The 14,539-nt window shown below is 38.1% G+C and overlaps 1 protein-coding gene across 2 annotated transcripts in view; it reads left to right on the top strand.

The window, feature by feature from the left end:
- nckap1 (NCK-associated protein 1) overlaps nt 1–14,539 on the top strand; it is a 161,459-nt gene that overhangs the window by 133,078 nt on the left and 13,842 nt on the right. For both annotated transcript variants that reach the window (XM_059966809.1, XM_059966808.1), the window contains exons 28-29: nt 9,900–10,016; nt 13,664–13,773. In XM_059966809.1, coding sequence (XP_059822792.1) covers nt 9,900–10,016; nt 13,664–13,773 — 227 coding nt within the window. The remainder of the gene's footprint in view (nt 1–9,899; nt 10,017–13,663; nt 13,774–14,539) is intronic.

The raw sequence follows: 14,539 nt of genomic DNA, 5'->3' as shown, positions 1-14,539 counted from the left end.
ACCCATTGCCTCTGTTTGTAAACAAGCCACCTCATCTTTAGCACTATCATCCGCATTTCCTATGATATTTCTTGCATTGAAATATAGGCAGCTCAGGACACTAGTCGCACCATGCTCAACCTTGTGGTTCCTAACTTTGTCTAAGGTCTTAGCAACATCTGCCTCCACAACCACTCCACTAACTGTTCTGGCATTGTGGTTTCCATCCCCCTGTAACTCTAGTTTAAACACCACTGTGTAGCATTAAGAAAGCTTCCCGCTGGGATATTAGTCCCTCTCCAGTACAGGTGCAAGCCATCTGGTCTGCACAGGCCTCATCTTCCGTGGAAGAGAGCTCAATGATCCTGAAATCTTGCGCCCTCCCTCCTGCACCAACTCCTTAGCTACATATTAAACTGTATAATCTTCCTAGTTCTTGCCTCACTAGCACGTGGCACAAGTAGCACTGATGAGATCCTGCCCTTTAACTTGGCACCTAACTCCCCGAACTCCCTATGTAGAACCTTGTCATTTGTCCTACGTGTGTCGTTGGTACCCACATGGACTATAACTTCTGGCTGTTCACCCTCCCACTTAAGAATATAGATGACTGAATCTGAGATATCCCAGACCCTGGCACCCGGGAGGCAACATACCATCCAGGAAACACGTTCTCGCCCACAGAACCTCCTGTTTATTCCTCTATCTAATGAATCCTTTTTCATCATAGCATGCCTCTTCTTCTCCCTTCTATTCTGAGTCACAGAGACTTGACCACTGCAACTTTCCTCTGTTAGATCATCCCTGCTGACAGTATCTAAAATGATATACCTATTTTTGAGGGGGAAGGCCACACTGATATTCTGCACTAGATCCTTAACCCCTTTTCCCTTCTTGACTGTCACAAAGTTTCTTGTCTCCTACACCTTGGGTGTAACTACCTCTCTATCGTCCTATCTATCACCCCCTCAGCCTCCTGAATGATCTGGAATTCATCTAGTTCCAATTCCACTTCATTAATGTGGCTTGTTAGAAGCTGCAGCTGGGATGCACTTCTCGCAGTTGTTGTTCTCTGGGATACTGGAGGTCTCTCTGCCTTCTCATATCCTGCAAGTGGACCATTCCACTATCCTGTCTGTCATCTCTACTGTGCTAGGTGAGCAGATATAAAGCAGAAAATGGGAAAAAAAAAACTTCAGCTCTTCCATCCTTTGCTTTCTCTCACTGAAGCCTCGATGAGCTAAAGCCTCAAGACTATGTGCACTCAGATGATTGCTGCTGTACTTGCCCATCGTCCTTTAATTGCTCTTGCTAATCAATCTCAAATGCCAGTTGGACACTGGTCAAAGCTCTTTTTCATTGTACTGATGTGCTGCTGCCTTTTATCCTTGGGCAGTGGACCTGTTTGAAGTCCCCTCCTCTCAAAACTTCTGATGTCTGCATTGGCTGCTGGTCAAAACTTTTTTTTCTTGGATGTTACTCTATAGCATAGGTGTCAAACTCAAGGCCTGTGGGCCATATCCGGCCCGGCGTACAATTATATCCGGCCCGCGAGATCATTTTATATAGATCTATTATTTTAATTATTAATGGCCCGGCGATATGAAGCCTATGATTGTAAGTTAATACCAATCATAAAAATAATGCTTGCTCAGCAGTCTTCTTCATAAGAAATGGAATTTATGAAGTGAAACACTTTGTAGTTATAGCAGATACTGAGACACATGAGAACAGGCTGAAAAAACGGAGGCAATGAAAGCTGCGTTCGCACGCGCCTGACTGATCTGGCCCGCATGAAGCTGCATTTTGCCCAATCCGGCCCATGACCTAAAATGAGTTTGACACCCCTGCTCTATAGTAAATTTTCTAGTAAAACAGTTTCATTTAAAGGGAGTGTGGAAACTCGGACTCCCCTTTAGTGGGCAGAGTTTGGAATCTGTGGCTGTAATGGGTATATAGGGAGCAGGATGCACTACGTAATCAGCTGGTAGATAAATCATCAGTACTGTTGAATAATTGATTATTCAAATTTTATAATTTTGCTGAATTATATAGGACTTGTAAACAATACCTGGAGTAAACTAGAATTTGGGATGGATTACCTGGAGAAAGATACAATTTTTTTGAGACATAGCAAAAATTTGCATAACTTAATTTTCAGGATGAGACTGTACAGCGATGTTTCTTATAGAACAGTGCATATTTGATGTACGTTTCAAACATTTTGCACCTCATTCTAGAATGGATAAGGGTGTATTGCAGAGTAAATGGAATTGGAATAGTTCTCGGCAAGAACACTTAGCGGCCACTTTATTAGTACCTCCTGTACCTGTTAAAGTGGACACTGAGTTCATGTTAGTGATTTTCTACTACTGTAGCCCATCCACTTCAAGGTTTAACTTGTGTTTTCAGAGATGCTGTTCTGCAGCCCACTGTTGTAACACGTAACCACATTTGATAAAAGATATTCAAGTTACTGTCACCTTCCTGTCAACTTGATCCAATCTGGCTATTCTCCTCTAAACTCTCATTAACAGGGCGTTTTCACCCACTGAACTGCTGCAGGCTGGATGTTTTTTTTTGCTCCTTGCAGAATTCTCTGTAAAGTGTCGAAACTGTTGTGTGTGAAAATCCCAGGAGATGAGCAGTTTCTAAGATACTCAACCACTCTGTCTGGCTCCAACAATTATTCCATGGTCAATGTCATTTAGATCACTTTTCTTCCTCATTCTGATGTTTGGTCTGAACAGCAGCTGAACCCATGATTGGCTGTATAGAAATTTGCATTCACATGTACAGGTGCACCTAATTATGTGGCCACAATGATTTGGAGGAGGTGAACCTTGTAAATATAGGAACTTCTTAACTGAAGTGCTATGGATGTTCAATTGATGCACATATCCAAGATATAATAAGTTTCTGTTGATAGTTAAAACTAACAAAGCAAGCTTTGGTCTTATAGAAACTGAGCCTTGGAATTTAATAATTGAAAGCTAGGAAATAGCATGAATTAAACTGGTATTTTGCTTCAATATTCGCTACAGATAATATATAACAAGAAATTGCACAAGATTGAGAACTGAGGAAAAGAGTTTGAGGAAATTATAATCATGGGCAGTGATGCAAAGTAAATTATTAGAGTTGTGAACTGGGCGGGTAATAGCCTTCCCCTTAGGCTCTTAACAATGGTTAGTGAGATTGTTATCCTTCCAAGATTGCCTAGATGCAGGGAAAGTTCCATTAGATTGGCAAACAGCAACTATATTCAATTTTAAAATGGGGGGAAACAATAAGCAAAAATAAAAATAACTACAGGGCTTTTAGTTTAACATTTGTTAGGGAATATGGTTGAAGCTATTAAAGATGTTACTGGAAGAAAAAAGCAAGGTTATTAGGCAGTTAGTGAGACTTAATGAAAGAGAAATCATGTTTGACCAATCTCTTGTAAATCTTTATAAAAGCAATATGATCTGTGAATAAAGGGAAACCAGTAGACGTGCTAACCTTAGATTTCCAGAAAGTATTGGTAAAGTAGTGCAACAAAGATTATTGCAGAAAATAAATGTTCTGATGCTTTGACTTTATCTTGTATCATGTTGGAGCTTAGGTTCTCAAAACAATTCACAGGAACCTTCTGGGTGTTTAGGCTCTTATTGCTAAATTGTAAGGGTAATATTTAATACCACCAGCATTAATCTTTTAAGATTTCTCATGAGCCTTTAGGATTAGAAATCATTGACCAAATATTATATGTATTTTATTTACTTCTGTTTAATTACAAAATTTTGAATATTTAGTTTGAAAATCCACACTAAAGTTAAATGTGCTCTAACTCTTCTCAGAAATTCTTTCCGAGTGTGTCATCTTGGCATTTATTTCCTTTTCGTTCTGCGGTACTTAAATTGGTTTTGAGAGCAGGACTAAATTTTGGAAAACTGAGAGCTGGTAATTGCTGAAGGAAAGTTGGTGTTGCAGTGTACAAGGCTCTACACATATATGATAACCATACTGAGCAGTTAATGGAAAGAAATAGAAAGGACATTGTACAACTGGAAAAATGAATCTGCCATTACTTCTGAATGAAGAATTTGGTTCCATTCATGTCATCTGCATGAGCTCATGGAACTGGAGTTTGCTAACTGCCTGGACTAAAGAAACTATAGCAATATTTCTTGTAGCTGAGTGGCTGACTCGTGTTTTAGAGAGCTTTCCTGTTTGACTTTTTTTCTACAAAAACTACAAGAAGACCAGGCAGCTCTATGAAAACTAAATGTTCAGATTTTATTTTGCAAAAGTTTGTAGATATCTTTTCATCAACATAGACTTTGCTCTCATTTTACTCCTTTCCAGTTTATAAGCCTAACTTGCGTATATCCCATTTATATTGTTCCGTACACACAACCCCGTAAAAGTATAAGCGACAATAGAACACACCTGGAGTCTGTTTTTGCTGTTTACAAAACACTTTTATTAATAACTATGTCATATAGTAACTTAAACCAGGTAAATCAAGAGTTAACAGTAAGTGTAAATATATAAATCCCCAAGCTACTTCAAGCTTAGTTGGTAAGTGATACAGTCTTACGATGGAATGTAAGAAAAGTTCAGTTCAAATGCACAGGTTAATTAATGTGAGGTGTTTGTAATCCAAAGGTGAATGTTGCAAGAAGGCAATTACGTTGATATTCCACAGATTCCACAACAGCAATACAAAATAACAGTAGCAGTAGGTTTTCAATAAAGTTGTTCCACTCCACACATGAAGTATCACCGACAGTGATCTTCAACGAATATCATTTCAATACAAGTGATACCACACCCAAATTCAGCTACGGGACATCTCAAAGTGGTGGCCACAGGATACTCAAACAGAATCCATGTATGGATTATCACCAACAGTAGCTTATCACAAACGGGACTATCTTCAAGGGAACCACCACCCAGGCAAGGGTCGACACACCAGTAGATTCCACAAGGAATCCCAATTCCCCAATCACACGCAACGTGATAACAACTTAGCCAGTTCCACGACATACGAAATAACTGCTACAGTGATTTGCCACAGGGGTGCCTTTCTTCAGTGAGATACCACCCCAGACAAGGGTAAACACACACATGGTATTCACAGAAGTTTTCCCCTCACCAGAGAACCCACTCCTGTGAATTAACTAAGTGACAGTCACACTTCTCTATTCGAATGGAAACAAACTCTCCGTCACGGGCTACTTGGAGAGAGAGTCTAAACAGTGATCTCTTTGTCACTAGCTTTCTTCTGTTTCAAACCTTCCTGTCCTCTCCTCTCTCCTCTTCTTTGCAAACTCCCATCTAGTTGCAGCAAAGTTGTGAGAGTCATTTATCGATACTCTGGATCGATCTCAACTCACCCCTTTTGGGCTACTGAAAGTTTAAATCAGCGACCAACTCACTGGTGTCTTCCATTGACCAAATCCATCTTGACTCTGACTGTGTGTCTCTCCCCTCTCCCCCTCTCTCCCCTCCCCCCTCAGCTCAAACAGTGTTCAAAAGTCAGTCTATTCTCCCGGCGTTTTAAAGTGACAGTCCACAGAAAAAAATGAACCCTCGGGGTACATAACAACATGACTGAACATTTGACAGTCTGTCAGGATGTTTTTGCCTGCTGCTACGGGGCTGCAGGCCTCTCCTGCCGTAGGAACTAGGTCTGTGGCTGATTTTCCACCTTAACTACTTGTCTTATGAACGGTTTTCAGAAATGAACCCTGTTGTAACCTGAGAAGGGCTTATATTCAAGATTAATGTTTGAATCTACTGCTTTCTCATGACAGCTGTATTTCTGTCATATAAAAGCAATTCATTTGTGATAAGGTAGCATTTTTTGTGCTTCACATCAATTTACCTTTCATAATTGAAGGGAGAATGATTTTTATTAAATTGTCTTCATACTATTGGAATTGGGAGGTAATTTTTTTAAAGATGGAGAACGTTCAATAAAGGTTCATGTCAAGTTAATGTTATTTTGTCAAAACAGGAATTAGGTTTAGTATCACTGGTATATGTCATGTAATTTGTTTTGCAGTAGCAGTACATACATTGCAATGCAATAATAAAAACTATAAATTTCAGTAAGAAAAATGTATAAAAATTAGTCAAGTAGTGCAAAAAGAGAGCAAAAATGAAAAATTAAGTGAGGCTCACTTTGGCTCACCATCCATTCAGAAATCTGATGGTGGAGGGGAAGAAGCCCTAGCTAAAGTGTTGAGTGTGTGTCTTCAGGCTCCAGTACTATCTCCTTGATAGTGGCATTGAGAACAGGGCATGTTCTGGGGTGATGGGGGTTCTTAATGATGGATGCTGTCATTTAGAGGCATTGCCTTTTAAAGGTGCCCTCTTTATGCTCTTGATGTTGCTATAGAATTGAAGTAGCATTAATGAATGGTTGAGAGGTAGGGTGGAATGTTTGATAACCATACTTATTCGAATTCCAGTAGTTATCCATGTATTGTGGTCTGAGGCGTATGAGACACAAACATTCCAGCTACCAAATAACTCTCCTGAGACAACAATGTAATTATAAAATGAAGTATAAGCAAAAACTTTTTTTTATTAAGAAAACTCATGGAGAGCAGCAGAAGTAGTTGAGTAAGGGAATTCTAGATAATGGATTGAAGTGGTTAAGGCACTCAATAGTGGGACGAGAAAATGACTAGAATGTGAAAAGTGATGAATTTGCAGATGCATGGTGTAGAGGAAGAATAAGTTCGTTGAAATAAGGTTATTCATATAAATCTGTATTTGGCTTTAGCAGTTACTAAAGTTATTTATGCTTTGAGTTGAGGATAGTTTGTGTCCACTTAATCTAAAAAATCTAGTTAAAATATGAATTACAGCTTTTCTATTTTCATTTTATTTTTGAACTGATAACTTTGGATATTTTTAATATAAGAATCAGGAGATGTGAGGATAATATGGGATAGGTACCCTGGGATAGAAGATCAGCTGTGACTCACAGAATAGTCCCTGCCTCTTTATTATATTTGTTGCTTTCAGATAGATAGATAGATACTTTATTCATCCCCAAGGGGAAATTCAACATTTTTCCAGTGTCCCATACACTTATTGTAGCAAAACTAATTACATACAGTATTTAACTCAGTATAAATATGATATGCATCTAAAATCACCCTCCCAAAAAGCATTAATAAATAGCTTTTAAAAAGTTCTTAAATAGTTTACTAAAGTGCATTGAGTGGTAACTTAAGCTCAGTCCTAACCCCGGCACTTAACATGTCTTCTAAGTCTTCTTTAATTAAATCATTATGTTTTCATTTTTGTTCATCCTTTATTTTTCCCTTCCCCCCCCCCCCCCCCGGCTTCCTTTGGAATTGTGCAGAGTTGCCTGTATTTAACCTAGTCATGATGAGCCCAAAATTTGCACCTTATTCAACATAATAGCTGTATTGTATGTGGTATGGATAAAGGCTGATGTTTCATGATACTGATGCAAATTGGTCAATGGTGCGTGGGCTGACTTGTTGGAAAAATGCTCAACATTCATTTAATTTTATAGTTTCAGCCAGCACTCAGTGTGTCACAGAGTTTGCCACATGCAAAGTATAGGATTATGTAACATTTAAAGTTAGCGGTGCTACTACTCGTGTACTACAGAAATGGGTTTCCTTCAATTCTTTTGTGAAGTGCTTAAATAAGCAATTTTCCAATCACAGAAATTTATCAAATTCCCCAGTTCCATTAGTTTCCTGGAACTTAGAAGCAGAGAACAAAAAGGAGCAGCAAATCCTGAGGATATGAACCTCTAATTAGCTCAGTCTACCCTGATTATTGCACTGAAGTAAAGCTTGCATCAATCACATGTTTATGCCTTTTGGGTCTTTTATTGTCTTCCACATGGCACATTAGTGTAACGGTTGACATGATGCTTTACCATCTCAGCTGCAAGATTGGGGTTCAATTGCCCGTGACCATATTGGTTTCCTCCTAAATTCCAAAAGGTATAGACATTAGAGTTAGTAAGTTGTGGGCTGTTTTTTTTGGCACTAGAAGTATCCTTGAATACATTTGATTATTAACAGGAACAAGTTTGATACTTTTGATGGTTTAGGTAATAAAAGCTTTTGTTGATGTGAAGTTCTGTAACTTAAATGTCTTAGGCTATCTGGCTAATTCCATAGATTCTTTCAGAATTCTCTTCTGCTATTCCCCCAAATTACACAACCTATCCTTTTGATTATGTCTTTTCTATAATACAATTGTGATTATCCTTCAATGTTTTTTTTTAAACTGCCAATTTTAAGTGTATTTCATTAGCTTGATGTTTCAAAGTTTCACAGCCAAGGACTTTTACTGAAATGTGGTTACTAATGCAATGCTATGAAGTGCTTTGGTATGTCCTAGTGTTGAGAAAGGCAAATATAAAAGCCAGTTTTTAAATATTGCAATTTTTTATCTACTTTAAGCCTTCTGCTTGCCTCCAAGAACAAATACTGCCCTTTTCCTGTCAGTAAACAGCAATGGAAAACTAACAACAAAGACAGTTGATTCGAAACTTTTTTTTTCCTTCCTTCTGATAAGTTCAAACTAATTGCCATTGGCATCCTTTTCACAGGGTATAAATGCTATGAAAATTAGCTTTTCTGCAACAGTGCTGTACCTCACAAACATAATACAACTTAAATTGACAAATTATACGTAACTAAGTGGTTTGGTGAATCAGCAGTTCAGAATATTCCTATCAAAGATTACTTGAGGTCTAGTCAATTTTAATGAGCCTGTTAATAAGATCAGAGCTGGATCCTCTATCTTGGGTGAAGATCCTTCCTCTTCCAGGGTTGAGGTCTTTGGAGCTTCTGCTTGGTATTTTTTGTAGCACTGGGTTTTTACAGGATGGGGTTGATAGCTCCGTGCCCAAACCTTCTCCTTTCACAGCTGGACTTGGGACTACTCTTGGAGTTTCAGTTGCCTGTGTTCGGCCTCAAACCCTGTAAGACCCTGCTCTCCATGTACCTATCCAAATGCCTCTTAAATGTTGCAATTCTACCTGCCTCAGCCACTTGCTGTGGCAGTACATTCCAGGTGCTCACCACCCTCTGTAAATAAATTACCTCTTGGGTCTCTTTTAAATCTCTTCCCTCTTGTAGCTGTATCCTCTAGTTTGGACTCGCCACGATTTGGGGGGAAAAACAATGACCTGCTGTGTTATCCGTAGCAGTCATGATTTTATAAGCTTCTGTGAGGTTGCTCCTCATTCTCTTGCACTCCAGGGAATAAAGATCCAGCATGGCCAACCTCTCCCTCTAACTCAGGTCCTCATGTCCCGGTAGCATCCTTGTAAATGTCTTCTGGATCCTCCCAAGTTTGGCAATATCTTTCCAATAATAAGGTGACCAAAACTGTGTTTGCACCAATTAATTGTATAAATGCAACATAATGTCCCTACTCCCAAACTAGAGTTCTGACTGATGAAAGGCAACATTTTAATTGCCTTCTTCACCATCCTGTCTACTTATGTGGCTACTTTCAATGAGCTATACACTTGTACTGCCATGACCACAAAACTTTTCCATTCACCGTGTAAGTCCTAACCTGGTCTGACTGTCCAAAATGCATTGTGTCACACTTATCAAAATTGAGATCCGTATGCCATTCTTTAGGCCATCACTCTGATTAAAAAATCTCTTTGCAGTTCATTGTAATCTGCTGCATCATCAATGGACCCCTAATTTAGTATCATCATCATCAAACTAAATCAGCAGCTTGCTATGAATATGAACATGGAATTCAAGCACAAATTTATGAAACAGACCTGAAGTTTATTACTAATGATTCAAGTTTTATTAATACTTTGCAAAATCAGACTAAATTTTAAATGCAGGTTAAAGTGTTGCTATTGGTATTAATTGATACTCATTCCCAATCATTCACAGAGAATATTAGCCCAGAGGAAGAATATAAAATTGCCTGCCTCCTGATGGTGTTTGTTGCTGTATCTCTTCCTACTCTAGCCAGTAACGTCATGTCCCAATATAGTCCTGCTATTGAAGGTAAGTACTGGATTTCTGCAGTGGTGTATCAAGACAAAATCATGAAGCTTCAGAAGCTGTCATTGTAGTAAAATATTTTTTAGGGCTTTATTTCAGCATTTCATGAATATAACTGACATTGAAAAGATTTATTTTCTATTTTGCAGGAAATAAATAGCAGTCATTAGGTTTAGATTCTTAAAATTAGAGAAGTCTGTATTTTAATTTTTAATGAGGATATTATCAACTGACCTACATAATTTGTTACTCACTATTGCATGCAATTACATAAGTGAAAGAAACAAATTTTAAAAGAGAATTTAAAAAATGCAACCATACATTTGTTCAGCATTTCCCTTGTAGTATTTGAGCGTCTTTAATTTGTACATAAATCGTCATTTGCCTTATGGTGAGAAAAAAAATTCCCTCTGACAGATACACATTTCAGCCTGTAGATTTAAATTTTTACAATGTTTACGGCTTGGCTTTAAGAAGATGTGATTTATGATGCTCTGGCATTTTAATAAAAAGTCTGCATGTGATCCAGGTACTTTTTTTGCTACATTCAGTATCAAATATTTTCTGCCCAAAGTTCGTGCAGAATGTTTTAACAGTTTCTATGGCGGAGTAGTGAAAATTTCAGTGGCTCAAAAGAGCCAGCCTTGAGGTCAGTGTCTCATCAGGAGCAAAATGTGAACCATATTCTTTTACAAACTCCTATTTCTAACAGTTAAAGTGTGTGAATATAATCTTTTTTTTCATTGCACTTGTGGATATGACAATAAACTCGACCTTTTGGCTTTTCAAATATAATCCAGAAGTGTCAGATGTCAAAAAGTAAATTGGGGAAAGAAGTAAAAAATCTGCTTCCTGGAACATGAATATTTAATTTGAAGCATTAACACAGTGAAAGATTGTAAAGATAATTTAGATAGTTCCCCAGAGTGAATCAGCCACCCAAAAATCAGAAAGAACCACAGGTGACTGGTGTATTAGTATTTTGTCTGGATGTGCATTTGGTTTTGGATTATCCTTATGGTGCAATGAATTGGAGTGTCAAAGGTTGCTTGAAGGAGATGGGGAAATTTTGCTTCAGATTGGGTATCTTGGAGCTGGTGAACTTGTTTGAGATGTAGGAGAAACTTCAATCATTTTATATGCACAGAGAACAGCACCAATACAGTCATCCTTCCATTAACCATACTTGTTTAATTCTTACAGCTCTGGTGAAAGTCATTAATCTCAAACATTGACTGTTTCTCTACACACATGCTGCCTCATTGGCTGAATATCCCCAGCATTTAAGTCAATATCGAGTTTATTGTCAAATGTACATGTATGCACAGGTGAAATGAAAAGTTTACCTGCAGCAGCATTGTATTTTGATAACATTAAGGACACGTTCACAAGAAAAACACATTTTAAAAATAAATTATAAAAAGAGTCCCATTTATAGGTTTTTGTGTTTAGTTTTTCTTTGCTTTCCAAAATTTTAATTTGTGTCTCTTGGAAAGAGATGTTACTTTTATCTTCGATTTGCAAGAACTTGTGGTTCTTGCACTGGCTGTGGGTATGTTTTTTTTTTAGTTATTTCAGACAAAGATTTGATCCAGATAGTGACTGATAATGAGAGTCTCAGCTGGGTCTCTGTGTTGGATGACTCGCCTACTGTTATTAGGATTATTTAACAAATAGGTCTGTTTCTGGGAAAAAAAAGGCATATAAATTTGGAACAGCTGACAAATGTAGAGAATAATTTAATGGTTATATAGCAAAAGATGGAAATTACAGACTGGGGACATTTTGAAACATTTGAGAATCATACTGTTTCAGACTGAGTGCTTTCCATTATTTTACTTGCACACACACACACATAAAACTTACTGCTAGATTATCATTTTGTGATTCAGATAAGAGGTAAAATATAGAGGATTCTCTATTCTAGAAGAGATGTTTAAATCATCATTAACAACAGGTGAGGTACTTGAGAATTGGAGGATAGCTAATGTTGTTCCGCTGTTTAAGAAAGGGTCTAAGAATAAACCAGAAAATTATAGGCTGGTGAGCCTGACATCAGTAACGGGAAAGTTTTTGGAAGATATTCTAAGGGACTGTATTAATGAGTATTTGGATAGACAGACTGATTAGGGATAGTCAGCGTGGCTTTATACATGGTAGGTCATGACTAATCAATCTTAGAGTTTTTTGAGGAAGATACCAGGAATGTTGATGAAGACAAGTCAATAGATGATGTCTACATGGACTTTAGCAAGGCATTTGGCAAGGAACCCCACAGGAGGTTGGTTAAGAAGGTTCAGTTGCTGGACATTGAAGATGAGGTAGTAAATTAGAATAGTCATTTGCTTTGCGGGAGAAGCTGTAGAGTGGTAGTAGATGGTTGCCTCTGACTATCTGGCCTATGACTCGACTGCTGCAGAGATCGGTACTGGGTCCATTGTTGTTTGTCATCTATATTAAGCAATCTGGATGATAATGTGGTTAACTAGATCCACAAAATTGCGGATGACGCCAAGATTAGGGATGTAGTGGACAACAAGGAAGACTGTTAAATCTTGCTATGGGACATGGACCAGTTGGAAAAATGGGCTTTAAATGGCAAATGGAATGCAGAGGTATTGAACTTCGGGAAAATCAGCCAGGGTAGGTCTTATACAGTGAATGGTAGGGCAGTGAAGAGTGCTGTAGGACAAAGGGATCTGGGAATACAGGTCCATAATTTATTGAAAGTGACATCACAGGTAGATAGGATCGTAAAGAAAGCTTTTGGCACATTGGTCAAAGATCAAAGTATTGAGTACAAAAGTTGGGATGTTATGTTGAAGTTGTGTAAAGGTTGGTGAGGCCTAATTTGGAGTATTTTATGTAGTTTTGGTCACCTACCTACGGGAAAGATGTAAATAAGGTTGAAAGAGTGCAGAGAAAATTTATAAGGATGTTGCCAGGACTAGAGGACCTGTGTTTTAAGGAAAGATTGAATAAGTTGGAACTTTATTCCCTAGAATGTAGAAGAATTGGGGGAGATATGATGGAGGTATATAGAATTATAAGAGTATATATAGGGTAACTGTAAGCAGGCTTTTCCCACTGAATTTGGGTGAGACTACAACTAGAGGTCATGGTTTCAGAATGGTAGGTAAAATGTTTAAGGGGAAAATGAGGAGAAACTTCACTTAGAGACTGGTGGGAGTGTGAAACGAGCTTCCAGTGCAAGTGTTCAATGTGAATTTGATCTCAGTGTTTAAGAGAAGTTTGGTAGATACATGGATGAGAGGGTTATGGAGGACTATGGTCTGGGTGCAGTTTACTGGGACTAGGCAATTTAAATGGTTCAGCATGCACTAGATGGGCCAAAGGGCCTTTTCTGTGCTGTAGTATTTTATGACTCTATCGTTCTGTTTTTCTCTCTATAGATGCTGCCTCGCCTAAGTATTTCCAGATTTTTTTTTTATTTCAATAATCTGGGTTCCATGGGATTTTTGTTTGTTTAATAATCCTTTGTCTGTAGTCAAAAACAATTGTGACTGCATGATAGCAGAAGTATCTACATTCATGAAAATGGGGTGTTTATGCTTCACTTATGAAGGAGACTTTCTTGATTGATACGCATGTTGTCAATGCCTTCATAGTACCTGTGTTTAACTCTACAGGGCATTGTAACAACATTCATTGTTTGGCCAAAGCTATAAATCAGATTGCTGCTGCCTTGTTCACCATTCATAAAGGAAGCATTGAAGATCGTCTTAAAGAATTCCTTGCTGTAAGTTGAGTTCCTGTTTGTTTTTTAAATCTGAATGGATGCTTAAACTGAATAATATATATTGCAATAAATTTGGACACAATGAGACTGAAGACTAAAGACTAGATTAATGGGAATATATAGTGGAAGCTTCATTGCCCATATTAAATTTATTACAGTAAAGCTTTGATACTTCGGCACCATTGAGACATGATGATGGGCTGGCAGTTTTTTTTAACAATTTATCGTAGCTGGTCCAATCCACTAAAGTGCTTTTTATTAAAAAAAAGTCACACAATGGTGTAGTACTCTAAATTATCCCACAAACCTATTTTGTTTAAAGATTGCAGGAAACAGGATCCCAGCAACTAGGGTAGTGGTTAGCACATCACTTTACAGTACCAGCAACCTAGGTTCAATTCCTGCCGCTGCCTGTAAGAAGTTTGTTGGTTCTCCCCATGATGGTGTGGGTTTCCTTCCTACCACAGTCCAAAGGTGTACCAGTTAGTAGTTTAATTGGTCATTGTAAATTGTCCCATTTTTAGGCTAGGATTAAATCTGGGGATTGCTGGCCAGTGCAGTTTGAAGGGCCGGGGGACCGATTCTGCACTGTATCTCAAATAAATAATTTGAGCAAGGGTGTGGGGAATGGAACCCCAGTGACTGAGATGTGGATTTGATAGAGTTTTACTGTATGACCATTTGGGTTTTTTTTTTGCTTATTAGCCTTTCTACCCAATAAATATAAATTTTATTTTTAGCTGTATTGACCTTCATTCCTTTGCAC

The sequence above is a fragment of the Hypanus sabinus genome, chromosome 4 (genome assembly GCF_030144855.1).
Source record: "Hypanus sabinus isolate sHypSab1 chromosome 4, sHypSab1.hap1, whole genome shotgun sequence".
Classification (NCBI taxonomy): Eukaryota; Metazoa; Chordata; class Chondrichthyes; order Myliobatiformes; family Dasyatidae; genus Hypanus; species Hypanus sabinus.
Note: the sequence above shows the minus strand (reverse complement) of the source record. Positions and strands in the feature narration are given on the sequence as shown.